General features: G+C 44.6%; 1 protein-coding gene across 12 annotated transcripts in view; it reads left to right on the top strand.

Annotated features, from left to right (window-relative positions):
- nrg1 (neuregulin 1) overlaps positions 1-22,826 on the top strand; it is a 157,290-nt gene that overhangs the window by 96,332 nt on the left and 38,132 nt on the right. For 9 of the 12 annotated variants that reach the window (XM_036976761.2, XM_036976757.2, XM_036976759.2 and 6 more), the window contains exon 3: positions 857-978. In XM_036976761.2, coding sequence (XP_036832656.1) covers positions 857-978 — 122 coding nt within the window. Of the gene's footprint in view, positions 1-856; positions 979-16,479; positions 18,743-22,826 lie in introns of those variants that run through there. The other 3 variants (XM_090233697.1, XM_021601646.3, XM_021601648.3) reach the window with 1 other exon arrangement.

Raw genomic sequence — 22,826 nt, 5'->3', positions numbered from 1 at the left:
GCTTGGTCCCAATGATGTACTGGGCTGTTCGCACTACCCTCTGTAGTGCCTTGCGGTCAGAGGCCGAGCAGTTGCCATACCAGGCAGTGATGCAACCAGTCAGGAAACTCTCGATGGTGCAGCTGTAGAACCTTTTGAGGATCTGAGGACCCATGCCAAATCTTTTCAGTCTCCTGAGGAGGAATATGTTTTATCGTGCCATCTTCATGACTGTCTTGGTGTGCTTGGACCATGTTAGTTTGTTGGTGATGTGGACACCCCGTTGCAGCCCCGTTGATGAGAATGGGGTGTGTGCTCGGTCCTCTTTTTCCTGTAGTCCACAAGCATCTCCTCTGTCTTGATCATATTGAGGGAGAGGGTGTTGTCCTGGCACCACACGGCCAGGTCTCTGACCTCCTCCCTATAGGCTGTCTTGTCGTTGTCGGTGATCAGGCCTACCACTGTTGTCATATGCTTGTTTAGAAGATGAGGCTCATACCATCACAAAAGGGCCCATATTCATAAAGCCTCTCAGAGTAGGAGTGCTGATCTAGGATCAGGTCCCATCTGTCCTCATAATCATAATCACATAATCACTTCTACTCTGAGATGCTTTTAAGAATACAGACCCTGGTCAAGTCCATTGAATCCTAAATAGTGTCATTTTTCATTTGGAATTAACAAGATTTAGTTAATACTAAATGGAGAATAACTCCATAGTTCCCCAGTATCAACACATTGAACCCAGAAATGGTTTCAAATCATCTGTTTTTAAGTGTCGTGCTCAGGCCTCTATGTACTGTATATACAGTAGATGGAATACTCTGGTCATGCTCATTGAAACATGTTTCATCCCAAATGTGTCTGTCTCCTACAGAGGGAAAGTCTCTGAGCTCCACTTCAAGAAAACCACTGATGCACACGCTGGCTCCTACACATGTGAAGCCATCAACAACCTGGGAAAAACCAGCACCGTTGGCAACGTGACGCTCCTCCGTGGTAAGACCATTCATAAACAATGTTTAACCTTAAGTTGACTTGATTGCTTCATGACAGCTAATTGCAGAGGTAGTATGCGAGAATGTGCGTGTTGTGTTCATGGGGATTTGTGAATGAATTAGTAACATTGAGGTGTCCCTCCTCAGGGTCAGACTGGCGATGATGTGGAGGTTAGGGTCCTCTAGGTGGGGGGCTAGGGGTCCTCTAGGTGGTGGGGGGCTAGGGGTCCTTTAGGTGGGGGGAAGCTAGGGGCCCTCTAGGTGGGGGGGGGCTAGGGGCCCTTTAGGTGGGGGGGTGCTAGGGGCCCTTTAGGTGGGGGGGTGCTAGGGGCCCTTTAGGTGGGGGGGTGCTAGGGGCCCTTTAGGTGGGGGGGTGCTAGAGGCCCTTTAGGTGTGGGTGTGCTAGGGACCCTCTAGGCGGGTGGGCTCGGGACCCCCTCACACATCAGAGCCACACATCAGAGGGTTCTGACCTGACACTGGGTTTCTCTGAGGGAGAGCGGGCTCTTCACCTTGTGGTCGTACATGCTCCTCACTGGCATTTTAGTCAATAGGTGGCAGCTGGCATTTCTAACCTGCCGTTTCAGCTTAGTGGTACAACAGACAATTTTCCATGACACAACCCTTACCAATCCAAGCTAAAAGGGCCTTTATTGTAAGCTGTTCACAGATTCAACACCACAGGTAAGTCTGCACATTTTAAGAGTTTGATTGTAAAACACGTTCTACAAGTTGTGGTATACATATTGCAGCATGTTATAACATTTTTAAGTCGTCACAAGATGTGGAAATACAGGTATAAACGGTGATGGTGTAACATGCCCAAAGCGCGTACAGTCTGTCCTGCGCTAGAGCAACTACTCCTATGTGCCTTTTCTCGCCCCGCCGGTTTGCCAGTCTTGCCAAAAAACACTGACGTTAATCAACTTCTGACTGATAGAGGAAAAAATCCCGGGGCCGTTAATATCGCAGACAGGTAAATGCTCGATGCCTCCAAGTCTGATCCTCTCCACTCACACACCATTTTGCGACATTGCAAGAGTGATCAGTATGCGGGCCAGTTTAAAGCAGCCGCTTAATCACTTCTTTCAATTAGCCAGTAGTACCTCTCTGAACGGCTGCCAATGGAGAGAAAAGAGCCATGTCAGCCACCTCTTGACTGCGGAGTTAGCAGCCCCTGGAAGCCATCTATGCTAATCACAGCTAGTTAGCCCAGCAGAGACCAGCGGTGGCAGCCCCTGGAAGCCATCTATGCTAATCACAGCTAGTTAGCCCAGCAGAGACCAGCGGTGGCAGCCCCTGGAAGCCATCTATGCTAATCACAGCTAGTTAGCCCTGTTCAATGTGGACAGCTGGGAGAATGAATCAGTCACTCATTGTGTGTCTTGTATTCTGTTGCTGGCATTTGCAGATGATATGATATTACCCTGGTCTGCAGTATCTTGTCAAGTCTCATTCTCTAATCACATTGGGCCTACTGATACACACAGACAGATCTGATTGCATGGCTAAGGTTAGCAACACATGAGCACATCTGATATCTATGAGAACATACTGGGATATCAGCTTTGACATGCTTCCTGTCTGTTGGCCTCCTTGTTGTACATAACCAAGTTCTGTGCCACAGTTTCTGCTTTAGCTGTACTCTGGTGAATTGGGTTAACTCTGCATGCAGATGAATTCCTGGGGTGATTTCTAGTAATGTAATGTCTCCTCCATTTGCTGCTTCCTATTTATTAGAGTCGCACAATGGCAACTTGAAATAACGGTCTGTCCTCTTGAAATAACGGTCTGTCCTCTTGAAATAACGGTCTGTCCTCTTGAAATAACGGTCTGTCCTCTTGAAATAATGGTCTGTCCTCTTGAAATAACGGTCTGGCCTCTTGAAATAATGGTCTGTCCAGTCTTTCTCACATAAAGTCCCTCAGGCTAGGGTACAACAGAGAAATAATTAGTATACTTCAGTTTTTTCTGGGTATTACTCAGTTTTGCAGTGTAATGTGAAGGATTTTAACCTAATCACCTTCAAGTCTGTTGAAGACGTTTGTACCCACCTACCCAGTGGGAAAAAGTGGTTGTAATGACATTTTCAACCACTTTTGCCCACTAGGTATTCGGCAGGGGTTGGTAGTGGTGGCCTGAGGAACCCTGATCTAATGGAATGCGGACTTAAACTCCTTTACAGACTTCCTATGAAAAATGAATGGATGTACTAAAAATTCTCGCAGTACATGTTTTGTTGCGGCACTGAAGGCCCTTTCCTACTAAACCAGTCCCTGCTACTCCGTCCGCCCGTTCTGCATCTATTTACAGTGATTAGCTGGTTGCTTTCAGCTAGCTCATTTTGATGCTAATTAGGTTTTGGGGGCTAACGTTTGCGGTCGAGCAGTTTGATATTAGTAACGTGTATTTGCAGTGTTATTCTATTCTCTGGGCAAAATGTGTGCTTGACCTTCTCTGTAATAGAAATAACCCACTCTGAAATCCTCCAGGGTTGTGTGACTTGGTCTCTGGCTTCTCTACCTAGCTAAATATCAGGCTCTTACCTTAAACCTACCATGAGATACATTTTGATTGTCATAGTTACATGGTTAGCAACTCATTTATCATTACAGTGTGCTCTGTGTGGCTACTACAATGTGCAGGCAGGAACTGTATACAGTATGTAAATAAGCAAGGTAAAGTTAAGGACTTCATGTTGCATCAGGAATGTCTCTTTGTACAGTGTGTTTATTCATTACATTTTGTTTTGCATGAACTATTATTAACTCACCTTGACAGTATTGTTACCTGAACACTTTAATTTTGGAGCCAGTTCTCTCTGGTTTCAAGGAGTCCTACTGTTTTGCGAGGGCATTTTTGGCACTATGAGTGATGATCTCCATACTGTGCAGTGTGGTAATGGAATTGCCTACTGAGAGGGTGTAGAGTGGCCAGATTCCCAAGGGTAACAATCGACTGTGGATAACCTTGACATGCACAGACAGATGCACCCCGTGTGTGCCCGTGGTAATCCCAGACTGTTTCCTTTATTACAAGGGTACACAATAACAGCAAGAACAAATGTCAGGTGATGTCTTAAACAAGATTAAAAAGACAGTCGACTAGAGTCCCTGGATTGGATCTCAGCCAGAGCTGCCATTTTGTCCTTTGTGTCATCTCCCTTCAATTAATAAACATTGGCATATATTCTCCTCTATTAGTTCATAGTGATAAGACAGGCCTTGGGTTCGACACGCCATTGATTTGGGTGCTTATGTCTGCGTAGTTTCCCCTCAAGTTTCACCATTTTAACTAGCCCTTTTCTTACAACTTGAAAGCTCAGGCCATCACTAGCTCATCCATGGTCACCCTCCTCTGCGTTAGCAGGGGCTTTTCATTTGTTTACCTTTTTTAAAGGAAGTCATTTCTCAGTGTTTCCAGGGACATAATGACCCTCATTAGCCAATTGTAGCAGGAAATTGATGAGGCTTGATCAGAGACGGCGTAGCATTGGAAGGTCACACAGAATGTGAAAAGCATGTTGGTCTCCTCCTCAAATAGTTTGAATATTTTAATTAAATTTGTCCTGTTCACCAAAAATCTTCATAACATTAGGTTTTGACATTTTGTTGAGATATTCTCTCTTTTTCAGACTTTTTCCACACTTCAGGTAGGAGTGATGGTCCCATACTGTGCCATCTGACTCATCAACATTTGGAATGGGTTCAAAACAAAATTGCCCTTAAAAAATATACTGCCCTTAAAAAGGCTGTTTTGAACATCCACGAAATGTATGAATATTGATTTAAATGAACACTGCTTTTTAATCTGGACAGATGGTTGGAACGAGGGTAGGGGGGAAATGGGCTCAGTGTTATAAAGTGGTGAGTGAGCTGACATTGCAGTTGGCGGAAAATTATTCGGCTGGCAGAATTGAACTTTTACAGCGATCATTAGCCTTGGCCATTTGCATATTTAGGGCCCAGGTATAAATCTGACATTTGAACCTTGTCATCAGATGCTATTCTTCTTCTTCTCTGGATGTATGTTCTATAAACAGATTCTGCTGACAGCTTCAACCGATCCTCATGAAGTGTTCCCCTGTATCGGCAGATACATAATTCAAATCAAATTGAATTAGTCACATGCACCGAATACAACAGGTGTAGTAGACCTTACAGTGAAATGCTTACTTACCAACAATGCAATTTAAAATAAAAAATATTGATAAGAAATAAAAGTAACAAGTAATTAAAGAGTAGCAGTAAAATAACAATAGCGAGACTATATACAGGGGGGTAGCGGGACAGAGTCAATGTGTGGAGGCACCGGTTAGTCGAGGTATTTGAGGTAATATGTACATGTAGGTAGAGTTATTAAAGTGACTATGCACAGATGATGACAACAGAGAGTAGCAGCGGTGTAAAGGGGGGGGGGGGGGGGGCAAATGTAAATAGTCTGGGTAGCCATTGGATTAGATGTTCAGGAGTCTTATGGCTTGGGGGTAGAAGCTGTTTAGAAGCCTCTTGGAACTAGACTTGGCACTCCAGTACCGCTTGCCGTGCGGTAGCAGAGAGAACAGTCTATGAACAGGGTGGCTGGAGTCTTTGACAGTTTTTAGGGCCTTCCTCTGACACCGCCTTGTAAAGAGGTCCCGGGTGGCAGGCAGCTTTGCCCCAGTGATGTACTGGGCCGTACACACTATCCTCTGTAGTGTCTTGCGGTCGGAAGCCGAGCAGTTGCCATACCAGGCAGTGATGCAACCAGTCAGGATGCTCTCGATGGTGCAGCTGTAGAACCTTTTGAGGATGAGGACCCATGCCAAATCTTTTCAGTCTGATTGTGGAATAGGTTTTGTCGTGCTCTCTTCATGACTGTCTTGGTGTGCTTGGACCATGATAGTTTTTTGATAATGTGGACACCAAGGAACTTGAAGCTCTCAACCTGCTCCACTACAGCCCCTTTGATGAGAGGTCCTCTACAGCCCCTTAGGTCCTCTTTTTCCATTAGTTTTTGCCCGGCCATGTGTATTCATGCCTAATTTGAAAATAAAACAATCTGAAATACTTATGGAGACATTTTCTTATGTTCGAAGAAGGCAATGGGATGCCGAAAAACCCAATAAATGACTGGGGAGCTTGTGTATAAAGTGTGACTCTTATTTGTATAGCCTACAGTTTACTCTTCACACCTCCTACTATCTGTTTTGGGTGTACGCCAGCTCATGCATTTCACTTGACATTTCTAACGTGAAACAATATTCGTGTGTCATGTCACACAATGTGTTATCCGGGCCTGCTATATTCTCATTGTGCTGGATAGAACGTTTCTAAAGCCTTGTCACTCGTCCAAGCAACAGTTTACTCGTACAGCGTCTCAATATGGCAAGGGATTGTTTTTTTTTTTTTTAACAGGAACATGAACATCTGTGTTCAGGTTAGCGGCGTTACATGCTGTAAGACCGGTCTGGAGCACATGGCCGGGCAATAAGCAGATGTTGGGCTGTGTGGAGGGATAGTATGTCAAACCCACGTCCGTCATCCCAGGATAAGGCCTTTCTGCCAAGAAAACAGACAATGTCATGTCAATGGTATTTGGTCATGACGCCATTAACAAAAATACCAAACACATGTCATGTTGTTTTCATAAGCCCAGTGTCTACATGGCTCTTGTTTCAAATACAGTGCATTAATTAAAACGTCTAGACATCTATGACTGTCTGGTGGATGTAGCGCTCATCCCATTGGAGTGACTGGCCGGTTGTGGTCAGGGGAACTACACCAATGACAGGATTCGTTTCCTGCAATTCCACCTTGCTAGGATCATTGTAAATAGTTTTCGATGTGTTACATTTCACAGGAGATATGAGGTTATTCTCTTCAATTTAATTTGTAATCCTTTCGATTACACTTTAACAGGAAAACAAACGTCTGCTAATACTATGATAATTTTTTCTGAGTAGAATAGGCTTCCATTTGGTATATGGTTTGAATAGGCCTAAATGAGTAGAGACACACACACACCATTCCCCGAGAGACACACACACCATTCCCCGAGAGACACACACACTTGGAATGGCGTGTGTGTGTGTGTCTCTCTCTCTCTCTCTCGGGAATGGTGTGTGTGTGTGACTCGGGGAATGGTGTGTGTGGGTCTCGGGGAATGGTGTGTGTGTCTCGGACGTGTGTGTGTGTCTTGGAATGGTGTGTGTCTCTGTCTCTCTCTCTCTTTGGGAATGGTGTGTGTGTGTCTCGGGGAATGGTGTGTGTCTCTCTCTCTCTCCTGAGGAATGGTGTGTCTCTCTGTTGTGTAGCAGGGAAGGTGAAGAGGGAGACATCTCCTTTTAATAGCACATAGATCTAGATGGAACAAAGGTGCTGACTAGAATGTGTTTAGCTTTCTTGTTTATCTATTTTCTCCATCTGTGCCTGTAGGATGGCTTTGAAGCTTTACAATCCCCTCGGGCACTCCTCCCCACATCTCATCCTCTGTTAATGTGTTACCATGATGACTTATATCCAGCAGTTTATTATGTCTTCTGGCTTATCTTTCTCTTTTTCCTCTGTCCTCTTTTTCCTCTGTCCTCTCTCCTCATTTCTCTTTCTCACTCTTAATGTGACAACGGGCACTTTTTTCCCATTCATACACAATTGCTTAGTCAAAGCGGGTGGATGTTACTTTCTTTGCATTTCTCACTGAATGAGTAGACACTTAAAAAAAAAAAACTTTTTTATTCTTATTGAACCTTTATTTAACTAGGCAAGTCAGTTAAGAACAAATTCTTATTTACAATGACGGTCTACCCCGGCCAAACCCGGATGATGCTGGGCCAATTGTGCGCCGCCCTATGGGACTTCCTTTCTTTGGCTTTTGACCCCCTTAGACAGACCCAAGATGACTGAACACAACCGAATTTTCAGAATATGTGACAACATTTCAAAGCCAAAGGGATTAACGGTACCAGCACTGCTTTACCCAACCCTGGTGTAATCACACAGTATGCTGCCTGGACCAGTACTGTAATATACTAGTGGAGAACAGGATGCTGCCTGGACCAGTACTGTAATAAACTAGTGGAGAACAGGATGCTGCCTGGACCAGTACTGTAATATACTAGTGGAGAACAGGATGCTGCCTGGACCAGTACTGTAATATACTAGTGGAGAACAGGATGCTGCCTGGACCAGTACTGTAATATACTAGTGGAGAACAGGGTGCTGCCTGGACCAGTACTGTAATATACTAGTGGAGAACAGGATGCTGCCTGGACCAGTACTGTAATATACTAGTGGAGAACAGTGTGCTGCCTGGACCAGTACTGTAATATACTAGTGGAGAACAGGATGCTGCCTGGACCAGTACTGTAATATACTAGTGGAGAACAGGATGCTGCCTGGACCAGTTCTGTAATATACTAGTGGAGAACAGGATGCTGCCTGGACCAGTACTGTAATATACTAGTGGAGAACAGGATGCTGCCTGGACCAGTACTGTAATAAACTAGTGGAGAACAGGATGCTGCCTGGACCAGTACTGTAATATACTAGTGGAGAACAGGATGCTGCCTGGACCAGTACTGTAATAAACTAGTGGAGAACAGGATGCTGCCTGGACCAGTACTGTAATATACTAGTGGAGAACAGGATGCTGCCTGGACCAGTACTGTAATATACTAGTGGAGAACAGTGTGCTGCCTGGACCAGTACTGTAATAAACTAGTGGAGAACAGGGTGCTGCCTGGACCAGTACTGTAATATACTAGTGGAGAACAGGATGCTGCCTGGACCAGTACTGTAATATACTAGTGGAGAACAGTGTGCTGCCTGGACCAGTACTGTAATATACTAGTGGAGAACAGGATGCTGCCTGGACCAGTACTGTAATATACTAGTGGAGAACAGGATGCTGCCTGGACCAGTTCTGTAATATACTAGTGGAGAACAGGATGCTGCCTGGACCAGTACTGTAATATACTAGTGGAGAACAGGATGCTGCCTGGACCAGTACTGTAATAAACTAGTGGAGAACAGGATGCTGCCTGGACCAGTACTGTAATATACTAGTGGAGAACAGGATGCTGCCTGGACCAGTACTGTAATATACTAGTGGAGAACAGGATGCTGCCTGGACCAGTACTGTAATATACTAGTGGAGAACAGGATGCTGCCTGGACCAGTACTGTAATATACTAGTGGAGAACAGCATGCTGCAGTCTGTCATGCCAAATGCCAACCACTCTGTTCAATTTGGGAAAAGGGCTCTGAACTGGAGAATAAGTACTTTACCGTACCTCCCTACACTGCATAATGAATTAGGATCCTGTTAGAGGCATACTGCTGCTGAAACTCTCCCAGTCCACTTCTTACCTGCACATGTCTCTTCTCCCCTTATATCACGTCGCAGGGAGAAGAAGAAATGTGTGAGAATGGCAAACGTTTTCAGAGAAATGTGCATTTCCTCTCGGCGTTTGCTCAAAGTTTTCCTTTCATTTTGGACGATCTGCTGATTGCCCCCCCCGTCGATATATTATACTGAAAGCAAACGAGTTCATTTCAATCAGTCTGAAGGAGGACATTTGGCTCGTCTCTCATTCACTAAAGCCAATTAGTGTCCGTAGAGAATTGGGGAAGCTCTTAAAAGGAATGGTTGGTATTTTTATGTATTTCACAAGGCCAGTGTGTGTTACTGTGCTTTTCCCCCTCCACATGAAAGCAGGCCATGGAGACCACCATCTCCTTATCTTTCCACTGACAGTAACCGTCTTTGATCAGACAATGAGACGCTAATGAGAAACTGCACCCCAGCTTAGATAACAGCAAGATACACAAGCCCTTATGCAACTTTCTGACAAACTAGATGAGGTCCATAAATCATGATATACGACATGGAGGCACAAGTATCAATATTGCTTTTAACTTTCCAACGAAACGGCAACTCACTCCCAAATTCTCTGTAGTCACTTATTCATGCAACACCCGGCATTGTGTCCTCTCTACTTGTTTCCCAGCTCGTTTTTCTGGTCATTTGCATTTTATTTTATAAAGAATGCTCTTTTTTTTATTATTATTTGATGAGTTGGCTCTCATTTTCTCATTCTTTTGGTGTTGTGTGTTCTATCACCACTGTAGTTAATTTACATTCTGATGTTTGACGATCGAAAAGGGCAAAAACTGCAAATGTAGCTATTTTCTTACAGAATAAGTCAAAGCGTGTAAGTGACAGAGAAAAAAAACTAAAACACTGGCTTTCAAGTTCAAATCTCTTTGTTTGCTTCAGTTGTTGATCTCCATGTACTTACAGAGGAAGTTGCAGAATCCTGTTACTTTATGGGCCTCCAATTTTACAACCGTGGGCTGCACACACCACATGGGAACACTCGCACACACCACATGGGAACACTTGCACACACACATATATTCGCACGCACACACACACACACACACACTCGCACATATATCTATCCTCTATTCATGTACTGTTCAGTTTCTAAAAGAAGCATATTCAATTACCAATGGTACTAATTTCACTCCTTCCCTAGAGAACCCCTGGCCAGCAGTAAAACTTGTCATTATCTAGGTATTGAATTAGCATTCAATAACATTTCTACAGCATACAAATTAAATTTTGCAGCGTCATCTTCACAGCCCAATCAGCCAGCCCAAGAAAAACAGTGCCATTGCCCCCCCTGCCCCTTTTCTCTCCTCTCCTCCCCTCTCCTCCCTCAGGCAGAGATCAATAGATTATCACTAGTCTGCTGTAGCCTGCCACATTGAGACAGTGTCACAGAGGAGCTGTCCCAAAGAGCAGTGCTGAACCTCTCTTTCGCCTCCGCCTCCTTCTCTCCCCGTCCTTAAAGACCACAGTAAACAATGGGACTGTGCATGCAGCACTAATGATAATGGAGCTCCCCCCCCCCCCCCCCCCCTCTCCTCCATTGAATGACTGACTTCCTGCTCATAGTTCCATTATAGGCACAATTTGGATGGGGCGGAGTGTGTGTGTACACAGAGGTATTTTAACCGGGAGACGAATGAGCCTCTACCGCGGGGGCACCAGGCTGGCGGACAGGGGGAGGAGAGCGAGCCAGGGCACTAATGCACAACCAGCTTCTCCTTTATTCCATCCCCTGTAAATGACTCAAGCGCTCCTTTTTTATATCACATAGGAGCCAGGGCTGGTACTATCCAGTGGCCATTTTCTACATTTCGAAGCCCTCTCATATATTCCGCCCTGAATGACTTGACAGACACTGAGAGTTTAGCTACAGCGTAATCTCTGTGTGGTCTCGTCCCTGCCAGTGATGCGGCGCTCTGACAGGATGAAAATGGCCCTCTATTTAAAAGCCCCTCATTGTTGGAGCGTCAGCAGAGATGGAAGCATTATTGAATTCTAGCCTGCCTCCTCTTAGACCTCTACCTGTATTTGTTAATAAAGTTGTGCTTGGCTGTTTTTGGCAAGAAAAAGCACATTCTCATCTCCTAATGCACTGGTATCCTTCTGCCTGCCAATAGGCAGTTACTCTGGCTGGCTTTGAAGTGTACGCTGGGATTTTACTAGGTCAGGTCCCTCTGTCTCCTCTTTTCTGACATAAATAATGGATTGAACTTCCTGCAAACGACTGCATGTAAAGGAAACATTTATTTATTCCCATTTAGCCGGCAGAATAATTACCACAGGTGAGGGTGTCCGTTTTCATTTTAGATTAGAGGCACATTACTGATTTTCTGCACTTATTCGAAGAATAAACATCTCTTAACGGTTGTAACAGACACGATTACTTCTTGGATGAAAATTTTGCTTTCAAGAGTTAGATACACCAATGACCATTACGTAAGGAGTTGGAGGAGGAAAGATTCCACAGAATGTTACAAATATACCCTTTGGTCTTTTGATCAAGTTCAGAAACCACATTTTAAAGTGGACTACCTTCTAGCAAACAATGGATTAAACGTTCATTGTCTTCAACTATTTTGGATACACTGACCTAAAGAACACATGGACGTGGTTGTGGTCTACTTTAGGATGATATCTGGCAATCCAAGAATAGTTGGAAACACCTTTTGGCTTAACCTTTGACCTTGACTAGGTTTTCTATAATCTGACTCCATCCAATGAATTAGTTTGACCTTACCGCAACTGCTGTCTGTCTGTTATAATGAAACAGAACTAACTGATTCAGTGTGTGAAATGTCATTTTCCCAGAATGTCTCTTTAAATATTCCTGAAGTTTTACCGTGTCCTCAAAATGCAGTTTACTGCTACCCTTGAAATTATACTTGCTTTATGTCACATTTGAAATCTTTCCTCTGTTTCATCCCGTTCATTAGAAATGCATGTTCAGTTGCCTACTCCACCCCCCTTCCCTCTGTCGTATGGTCTGTAGTATCATCTTGAACACAGTTTGACACGTTTGACAATATGTGGTATTAGATGATAAACTATCCCCTCCAAATTGAGTTTATTTCCTAACGGCACCTGTGATCTGATTCCATAGACATCAGTTGGTTTGAGAGCTGTCTCCACGCCGACTATTTCTCTGTTCTGTCTCCACGCCGACTATTTCTCTGTTCTGTCTCCACGCCGACTATTTCTCTGTTCTGTCTCCACGCCGACTATTTCTCTGTTCTGTCTCCACGCCGACTATTTCTCTGTTCTGTCTCCACGCCGACTATTTCTCTGTTCTGTCTCCACGCCGACTATTTCTCTGTTCTGTCTCCACGCCGACTATTTCTCTGTTCTGTCTCCACGCCGACTATTTCTCTGTTCTGTCTCCACGCCGACTATTTCTCTGTTCTGTCTCCACGCCGACTATTTCTCTGTTCTGTCTCCACGCCGACTATTTCTCTGTTCTGTCTCCACGCCGACTATTTCTCTGTTCTGTCTCCACGCCGACTATTTCTCTGTTCTGTCTCCACGCCGACTATTTCTCTGTTCTGTCTCCACGCCGACTATTTCTCTGTTCTGTCTCCACGCCGACTATTTCTCTGTTCTGTCTCCACGCCGACTATTTCTCTGTTCTGTCTCCACGCCGACTATTTCTCTGTTCTGTCTCCACGCCGACTATTTCTCTGTTCTGTCTCCACGCCGACTATTTCTCTGTTCTGTCTCCACGCCGACTATTTCTCTGTTCTGTCTCCACGCCGACTATTTCTCTGTTCTGTCTCCACGCCGACTATTTCTCTGTTCTGTCTCCACGCCGACTATTTCTCTGTTCTGTCTCCACGCCGACTATTTCTCTGTTCTGTCTCCACGCCGACTATTTCTCTGTTCTGTCTCCACGCCGACTATTTCTCTGTTCTGTCTCCACGCCGACTATTTCTCTGTTCTCTCTCTACGCCGACTATTTCTCTGTTCTCTCTCCACGCCGACTATTTCTCTGTTCTGTCTCCACGCCGACTATTTCTCTGTTCTGTCTCCACGCCGACTATTTCTCTGTTCTGTCTCCACGCCGACTATTTCTCTGTTCTGTCTCTACGCCGACTATTTCTCTGTTCTCTCTCCACGCCAACTACTTCTGAAAAAAAAAGATGTGTGGTCCACTATAGCTCAGTTGATAGAACATAGTGCTTACAACGCCAGGATAGTGGGTTAGATTCCCGGGACCACCCATACGTAAAATGTATGCTCGCATGACTGTCATTTTGGATAAAAGCATCTGCTGAATGGCATTTATTTATTTATTTATTATCAAGCATCTCTTTTTAAATAGCATAAATGTACTGTATAGAATCACATGATGAGAATATCCTTTTGACAGAAAGCCACTATACTGTCCTGTAGATGCTATTACTGGTATTAATTCCTTTTGAAGATTGAAGAGGGTCATTTGTGTGTCAATAGGAAGTGTGTCATTGACCTGACCGTGGTCCTCTTCTGGTTAAACTTCCCCCTCTTTCGTTTGCTCTCTCTCAGACTGTTAGTCTTTGGATTGTCCTCCCAGCCTATTAGCACCGGGGGGGGGGGGGGGGGGGGGGGTCTTAACAGCTCACTGGGGGATTTCTCCACATCTAGCTGTCGCTGCTCAGGACCGTTGGAAGATTGTGCTTAAAGCCAGACATGCAAAGTGTGGATTTTGTGAACAGTAATCCCAGCTCCTCTTGCATTGTGGCAGACGTGATTCGAGGGCCAAAGCCAATACGCCTGGGCCGTGTGACAAACTAGCCATAGGTGTAGTAAATGTAGAATGTATTGTGCCTTTCTGAGCTGTGCTCCCGAATGGTAAGACGCTGATCTGTTGAACTGCTTCTCTGTCCCAATGATTAGCAAGATATTGTTCTTGCGTTTTACTATTCAGCCTGTCCCAAACTGTTTAACTTAAAGTGAGGTGTGTGTGTGTGTGTGTGTGTGTGTGACTCAAAGTAAAGCATATTAAGAGATGGTCTCTGTTTAACTTGGTGTGGTAATACATGTATGAAGTAAAGTAGTCTACTAAAGATGAGTCTTATGGTAATGAGTGGTCTGACTTCGTAGATAGGTATCACATCTGAGTTTTATCCATCTGAAGGTACCGTAAGGAGTCCCTGTGGGAAGGGGATCTTTTAGCGCTAATGACTTTGGGTTTAGGACTCCAGATTTAGTGGGGTTACATCCCAATCCCTTTTTTGTTTTGACTGGATTGTGAAAAGGTCAGACGTCTAGCCCTTTTTCCCCACACAGACACGCTCCGAAGCTGGAAACATTAAGATGTTTTATATTGAATTTAGATAAAAGATCACAGCATTCCAGGCTGTGAAATTGGCCTCTAGTCTGAACAATGAACCACGTTCAGCTATGACAAAACTGTATTCATAATGAGTGTAACTAGATGGTGATGGACCCACGACTCCCTACTGGGTTATTTTAATGGAATGTGTCTTTCTTCTGGCTTTAACTCTGATTTTAATTATTATATACTTAAGACTTTTAATTAAAGCCCACTGGTAATGCTTTTGGCAACATGTAATAATAGTCTGTTCATTACACACTCATGTGGATTATGATTGGTGTGACTACAGTGGGGCAAAAAAGTATTTAGTCAGCCACCAATTGTGCAAGTTCTCCCACTTAAAAAGATGAGAGTGGCCTGTAATTTTCATCATAGGTACACTTCAACTATGACAGACAAAATGAGGAAAAAAATCCAGAAAATCACATTGTAGGATTTTTAATGAATTTATTTGCAAATTATGGTGGAAAATAAGTATTTGGTCAATAACAAAAGTTTATCTCAATACTTTGTTATATACCCTTTGTTGGCAATGACAGAGGTCAAACGTTTTCTGTATGTCTTCACAAGGTTTTCACACACTGTTGCTGGTATTTTGGCCCATTCCTCCATGCAGATTTCCTCTAGAGCAGTGATGTTTTGGGGCTGTTGCTGGGCAACACGGACTTTCAACTCCCTCCAAATATTTTCCATGGGGTTGAGATCTGGAGACTGGCTAGGCCACTCCAGGACCTTGAAATGCTTCTTACGAAGCCACTCCTTCGTTGCCCGGGCGGTGTGTTTGGGATCATTGTCATGCTGAAAGACCCAGCCACGTTTCATCTTCAATGCCCTTGCTGATGGAAGGAGGTTTTCACTCAACATCTCACGATACATGGCCCCATTAATTCTTTGCTTTACACAGATCAGTCGCCCCGGTCCCTTTGCAGAAAAACAGCCCCAAAGCATGATGTTTCCACCCCCATGCTTCACAGTAGGTATGGTGTTCTTTGGATACAACTCAGCATTCTTTGTCCTCAAAACACGACGAGTTGAGTTTTTACCAAAAAGTTATATTTTGGTGTCATCTGACCATGTGACATTCTCCCAATCTTCTTCTGGATCATTCAAATGCTCTCTAGCAAACTTCAGACGGGCCTGGACATGTACTGGCTTAAGCAGGGGGACACGTCTGGCACTGCAGGATTTGAGTCCCTGGCGGCGTAGTGTGTTACTGATGGTAGGCTTTGTTACTTTGGTCCCAGCTCTCTGCAGGTCATTCACTAGGTCCCCCCCCCCCCCCGTGTGGTTCTGGGATTTTTGTTCACCGTTCTTGTGATAATTTTGACCCCACGGGGTGAGATCTTGCGTGGAGACCCAGATCGAGGGAGATAATCAGTGGTCTTGTATGTCTTCCATTTCCTAATAATTGCTCCCACAGTTGATTTCTTCAAACCAAGCTGCTTACCTATTGCAGATTCAGTCTTCCCAGCCTGGTGCAGGTCTACAACTTTGTTTCTGGTGTCCTTTGACAGCTCTTTGGTCTTGGCCATAGTGGAGTTTGGAGTGTGATTGTTTGAGGTTGTGGACAGGTGTCTTTTATACTGATAACAAGTTCAAACAGGTGCCATTAATACAGGTAACGAGTGGAGGACAGAGGAGCCAGAAATCTTGCTTGTTTGTAGTTGACCAAATACTTATTTTCCACCATAATTTGCAAATAAATTCATTAAAAATCCTACAATGTGATTTTCTGGAATTTTTTTTCTCATTTTGTCTGTCATAGTTGAAGTGTTCCTATGATGAACATTACAGGCCTCATCTTTTTAAGTGGGAGAACTTGCACAATTGGTGGCTGACTAAATACTTTTTTGCCCCACTGTATGTATGTTTGAATAAAATGTAGATTTTCTCGCACTCTTGATACACCTCAAGGAGTCAATTCCTCGATGGTGCCTCAACATTGTCTTAACGTTGTCCTTTATCCCCCGAGTCAGCGCAACAAGGAGTCAGTTCCTCTGGTGCCGCAACGTTGTCTTAACATTGTCCTTTATCCCCTGAGTCAGCACTACAAGGAGTCAGTTCCTCGATGGTGCCTCAATGTTGTCCTTTATCTCGAGTCAGCGCGACAAGGAGTCAGTTCCTCTGGTGCCGCAACGTTGTCTTAACATTGTCCTTTATCTCGAGTCAGCGCTACTAGGTGTCAGTTCCTCGATGGTGCCTCAACGTTGTCTTAACGTTGTCCTTTATCCCCTGAGTCAGGCTACAAAGCGTCGTAGCAGTAAATGTGATTTATTGAAAAATAAACCAAAAGTTTGACAATGATTGAAATATTACTTGAGTCATTTTTTCCCCCTTTCATTCACTCCAATGAAGGAAGATTCTGAGAGGAGCCATAAAACAATAGCTCAGTTCCCTTGGGACGGATCAAATGTCTGTTTCACTGGCTACCACCCCTTGACAAAAAAAACACCCTTTTGTATTAACATAATCAATGGTCCAGGGAGAGAGCGCTGGAGGGAGGGAGAGCGAGAGAGGCCAGAGCCTTCTGTTTGACTGTGATTCGTTGCCATTCCCCCTAATTGGATCAAGTACGAACTTGCTTAGCTGTGTGCTTTGTGTTCAGACTGGTAGCAGCCTGAGAAGAGTGCGTGGACAATACCTCAGAGTAGGAGAGCCCTTGTATAGAGAGGTAGAGGGTTAGAGAGAGAGAGAGCGAGGAGTGTCGTGGTGAGGAGGAAAAGGGGAGTGTCCTGAATTGTCTCTCCTTCCGCGATGTACGAGTGTGTTTCTCTCTCCACTAATTATCTGTTTCTCCGGCGCTGCTGAGAGGAAGGGCACCTGCTGCTCCCTGATGATTCAGCCCCACTAGGCTGCTGCTTGAGCAGACAAACAGACCGACAGACAGACAGACGGCATGTTGCTCCTGCCACTGCAGTGCCGGTCTGCTCTGTCCCATCTAGCCGCATCCTGCCAATAGCGTTCACACAGCAGCCGGCTCCACTCTTCAAGTCCAGGTGAGTGAGCGCACTACTCGTCCTGCCCAGGGAACTGACGCAAGAGATCTAAGGGAAGAAACTACTTTTGTTGTAGCTCAGAATTTGATGTTTCTATTTCTGGACTTGTTTTCGTGTGTACACGTTTCCCGTGAGAATGCTGTGATAGCAAACCTGCAAAGACAATCTCTTTCCCCCCGGTACGGAAGTCTTGTCGGTTTACTTCCCAGACGCTAACAAGGTTACCCCACACTGCCGTGAAAAGCATCCTCCATCTCCCACCAACCCCCACCACTGTGATCTGATAATGGACAACACACTTTACGATACCAGCCAGCTGCCGTGCTCTTTGAGTTGAGTACAGGCGTCCAGAGATCCTTCGGTGTGAGAGAGAGGGGGGAGAGAGAGAGAGAGAGAGAGCACACGAGGGAGGATGACTGAAGGAGTGGAGGCGGTGGACTCTTCCGCCGGGCTGGTCGTCCTTCCCAAATCATCATCATCATCCCCCACCCTCTCCTGCGCCGATCCAGGACAAGCCCCAGAGGAGGCGGAGTCTGCAGCAGGTGGTGAGGGTGGGGAGGAGGGTGTCGATGGAGAACCAGCAAGGCCCCTGGGATTCTTGGGCTTGGCAGGGACCTGCTGTGTGTGCTTAGAGATGGAACAGGTGCGTGGTTGCCTGCGCTCAGAGAAAATCTGCATCCTCCCTATCCTGGCCTGCCTGCTCAGTCTGGCTCTCTGCACCGCCGGCCTCAAGTGGGTCTTTGTGGACAAAATCTTTGAGTACGAGCCGCCCACCCACCTGGGCCCAGATCGCAGAGGACAAGACCCCATCTATGCTGACCCCACAAGGGATCTGCCATTGTCATTTCCCCACCCCTCCCCCGTCCCCACGCCGACAACCACCACCACAGGACAGCCTGAGGTCATAGTAGAGGGAAAACCCACCGGAGTGACTCAGTACACCCCTACCTCTGCATTGAGGTACCGCACGGGCCCGCCCACACAGCCTGGGCCCTCTACCACCCTAAAACCAATGAGCAAGGGAAAATCAACCTACTCCCAAACTACTGTGGAATCTAATGACATTATTGTCCCGAAGTTCTGTAAGTACGCCACACTTTGTAATTCCTATGTATTTTAGTTTGCTCACAGTTGACTCTTGTCTTGAGTAAATACATTATGTTTGATCTGTTGTATCGAACTGTGTCACCTGACACATGTAACTGTCAAATTCTTCTGCTCTTACATTAGCCTTTTGACGTTTAATCTAGAAAGGATTCTGAACTTTGGTGTCGGGTTAAGACAAACGCAAAACTATTAACTACAGTAAGCACGTGTCTTTTATTAAGGGAGACGCATAATGTGATGGTGCACGTTAACATATTGAGTACCAGCAGGCAGAAAGGAAACATCCATGTGATACTATTCAGTGAAATAGTCCAGTGTACCCTACGGCAATACACAACCCAAAAAGGTCATTACCTCGACATGTTTTTAAAGCATTTTAAAACGTGATGCTTTTCCTATTGTACAACTCTATGCTGAGAATAATAGTACATGTTGCTTAGCCCTCTGTCTGAAAGCAGACATGCTGTGAAGTGTAGCGCTAGTAGCCGTGACTAAAGCTTCTGAAGAATTACCAGCGTGTGTGTGTGTAAGAAACAGAAACTCAGTTTCAAAACCACCCCAGGCAGTTAGTGCTAATAAGATAAAACATTAGTTGCTACTGCATAAACATGGCCCTTACCATAGCTGTCCCTTACCATAGCTGTCCCTTACCATAGCTGTCCCATACACCACATCCGATGCAGTAAACCGTCGTGATACCATGCTGGTTCTTATTTCCCTTAGCATCTCACCAAACAGAATGCATATGTTCTCATCTGCATATTTGAAATTAGCCCATGTTGACCAGGAAGTGAGCAGCCAAAGGGCCCCCAATGCTAGCTTCCTCATGATTTCCAGTAATTTCCAGAAAATATGAAAAATCAATAGCTGATGATGCACGACTTCCTAAAACTAAATGCTGCGGTGCAGTGGGACTTCCTCCTGCCAGACCGGAGCTCCATTTCAAGGTCAGAGCCTGCTGGAGACTAATTGATTCCCCCTCTATCTCTGAGCCACAGAGAAAGACAATCCCAGTAATGCTATCTGACTGCTAAGCGTCTCTCTACCATGACTTTGCAAGCCGCCGAGTTATAACTGCTGGAAAGCTGCCAGACTCTACCGGTACTTTTGTCCTCATGCAGCTTTATTCCCTGTTCCCCGTGAGATTTTAATTGAGGCTGTCCTCATTTCAGTCAGGTTGATGGTATTTATATTTGACCTTCGGTGGTGTGGCTGTGGGTCTGAGTCTACGGGGTGGTGTGGGTCTGAGTGAGTTGGGGGAGATATTGTGGTTCTTTGTGGCTTCCTTCCCTAGGTGCATTTCCTCATGCAAATTAGTCTCCAGAGTAATTCATTCACACTTGACGATTGTTCACTGATGTGCCTTGAGATCTAGAACTAGTGATGGTTACCATACCACACACAGCTGGCCAAATCCTAACTTGAGAAATATGCACGTAACTCAAACTACGGTTTTCTTGTGGGGGGGGGGGGTTATGCCTTGATGACAATAACTCATTACCATTGTAAATAAGAATTTGTTCTTAACTGACTTGCCAAGTTAAAGGTTCAATTAAATAAATAGAAATTGGCTTGTTCCACGACAGCGAAGGCACATTTTAGAAATTGAAAGACCAATGTAGCGTGTCTGCTTCATATGCGCGCATTAGTAGAATCAAGGGCTGCTCTGAGGCAAGACGTTCTCCCCTTTTTAAGCTGCATGATCAATTGTTCGGGCTTTAAATTGGAAATGTGATCGCCTGCTTTGGTAATCTCAGACCTAATCAATACCAAGAAAGCAGGTCAGCTGTCCTACCAGGAAGCATGGGAGAAGTGATAGTGATTCGAATTTGCCTTCGACACATTGAGCAAATTAGAAAACGGGAAGGAAGCTAACGAATATGCCAATACGGATGCCATGTCAGTCTATGTGGAGGTGTATCAAAGTTGTCTGCCAGACATTCCTAAATGACTGCATGTGTGTATGAGACCACCTACAACACACCTGTAATTGTTCTGCAAAAACTTTCACTGAAAAGAAAGTATTAAAAATGACTCTGTTTGAAACACATGGCATGCTCCGCTGGTTGACTGTACCTTTACAATACAATCGGTGCATCCTTTTTTATCTAATGTTTAAATGCACTTTCTTTCCCCATTGGATGTTTCCTAATAGCAATCCATTTGACATTCCATTTGGGTTTGGGCTGAACTGAAATGTTAGGAACTACTCGTTTTGTCTTCATCCCATTGTCACAATTCTCTTGCTAATTTGGTTTAGCCTTAAGTTAAGGTAACTTCTTCACTCGAGTTCTGTATAATTTTTAGTTATTTCTATTAAATATGACTTTCTCAGCAAAACTCGATTTGGAGTGCATTCACAGAACAGAAGGGTCTCGGCCTCACTTTGACAGATAACACCCATACACACCCAGTGGTCCTTCCTGTTCTGTTTTAGAAAGCCTTTCATGGGTAAATTGCCCCTTCGGCTATCCTCTCAACACAGTCTCATCAGGAAACAGTGTATTTACAGTAGCACAGCAGAACATGAATCTCAAGCCAAGCTAATGAGTTATTCCCCATAGAGGCCAGAACTGAGTAGGCAGTAGGTATAGGAAGCCATCTTGTTTTGAGCGAGCCAAATAGACTTTTGCAGTATATATTTTCTGTTCCCATTTCCACATGAATCATTGTGGCTCATAGAGAAGAGCTGATATACCACGATGTCGCCCTCCGTGACCCGAAGTGGCACCCGTAGTGTTCACTGTTCCATACATACTGTTCTCCATGTATCCCACTGAGATTTAATGTTAATTAGAAACCAGGTGGTTTGAGACCTGGATGCTGATTGGCTGAAAGCCGTGATATGTCAGACCGTATACCATGGGTATGACAACATTTATTTTTACTGCTCTAATTACATTTGTAACCAGTTTATAATAGCAATAAGGCACCTCGGGGATTTGTGGTATATTGCCAATATACCACGGCTAAGGGCTGTATCCAGGCACTTCACATTGCGTAGTGCGTAAGAACAGCCCCTAGCCATTTGTATATTGGCCGTATAGCGCAAATAGGCATGATTACATTACGTAATATACTGAATGTTAATGACATGAAGTGGAAGAACTGGAAGAGTGAGTGTGGAGAGGAAGAAGTGGGTGTAATAAAAAGTAGTTGCATTTCATATGACCACTGTGAGATGGGATTACTTTTCATAATTCAATGGCACCAGGGTATTAGATAGTTTCCACTGAGCTAGTTTATAAGTTGGCCTAAGCTCAGCTCCATATCAACAAGCTTCATTACTTTACTGATCTGCTGAATAGCCACAATTCAGCCTTTTTATATTCTGCTTTGCAAAAGTTCAAAGTTACAATTATTTTGACTACATGGGAACTTTAACCTGGGTGGAGTTTTTTGCAGTTTTTCTCGATTTCAAACAGAAACCGTGTTGGGTGCTGCCTCCCTGACATTGATCTTCAGTCTTTGTGTTCTCTACAATGACCTTGAGATATGATGTTTGGCTGAAATTGGTAATATTAGTCTTCCCTAACCTAGGCAGTGATTTGATTTGATCTTCTCCTTGACTTAAAATTGGATGTCAATAGCAAAACTTAGTATACGTTTTAGTACAATGATAAACCAGTGGGTACTGTGAAGCTACACCTCACAGGACCATCCAGCACATCTTTGTTCTCTAGTATTAGAGATTACCAGTGGTACTGTGAAGCTACACCTCACAGGACCATCCAGCACATCTTTGTTCTCTAGTATTAGAGATTACCAGTGGTACTGTGAAGCTACACCTCACAGGACCATCCAGCACATCTTTGTTCTCTAGTATTAGAGATTACCAGTGGTACTGTGAAGTTACACCTCACAGGACCATCCAGCACATCTTTGTTCTCTAGTATTAGAGATTACCAGTGGTACTGTGAAGCTACACCTCACAGGACCATCCAGCGCATCTTTGTTCTCTAGTATTAGAGATTACCAGTGGTACTGGCAGCTTGCAAAAACAACAGCTTTCCAGATCTACCTCTTACATTTGTCATTTAGCAGACACTCTTAGCCAGA

This window comes from Oncorhynchus mykiss, chromosome 5 (genome assembly GCF_057628025.1).
Source record: "Oncorhynchus mykiss isolate SJ-2025 chromosome 5, ASM5762802v1, whole genome shotgun sequence".
In the NCBI taxonomy this organism is placed as follows: domain Eukaryota; kingdom Metazoa; phylum Chordata; class Actinopteri; order Salmoniformes; family Salmonidae; genus Oncorhynchus; species Oncorhynchus mykiss.
Note: the sequence above shows the minus strand (reverse complement) of the source record. Positions and strands in the feature narration are given on the sequence as shown.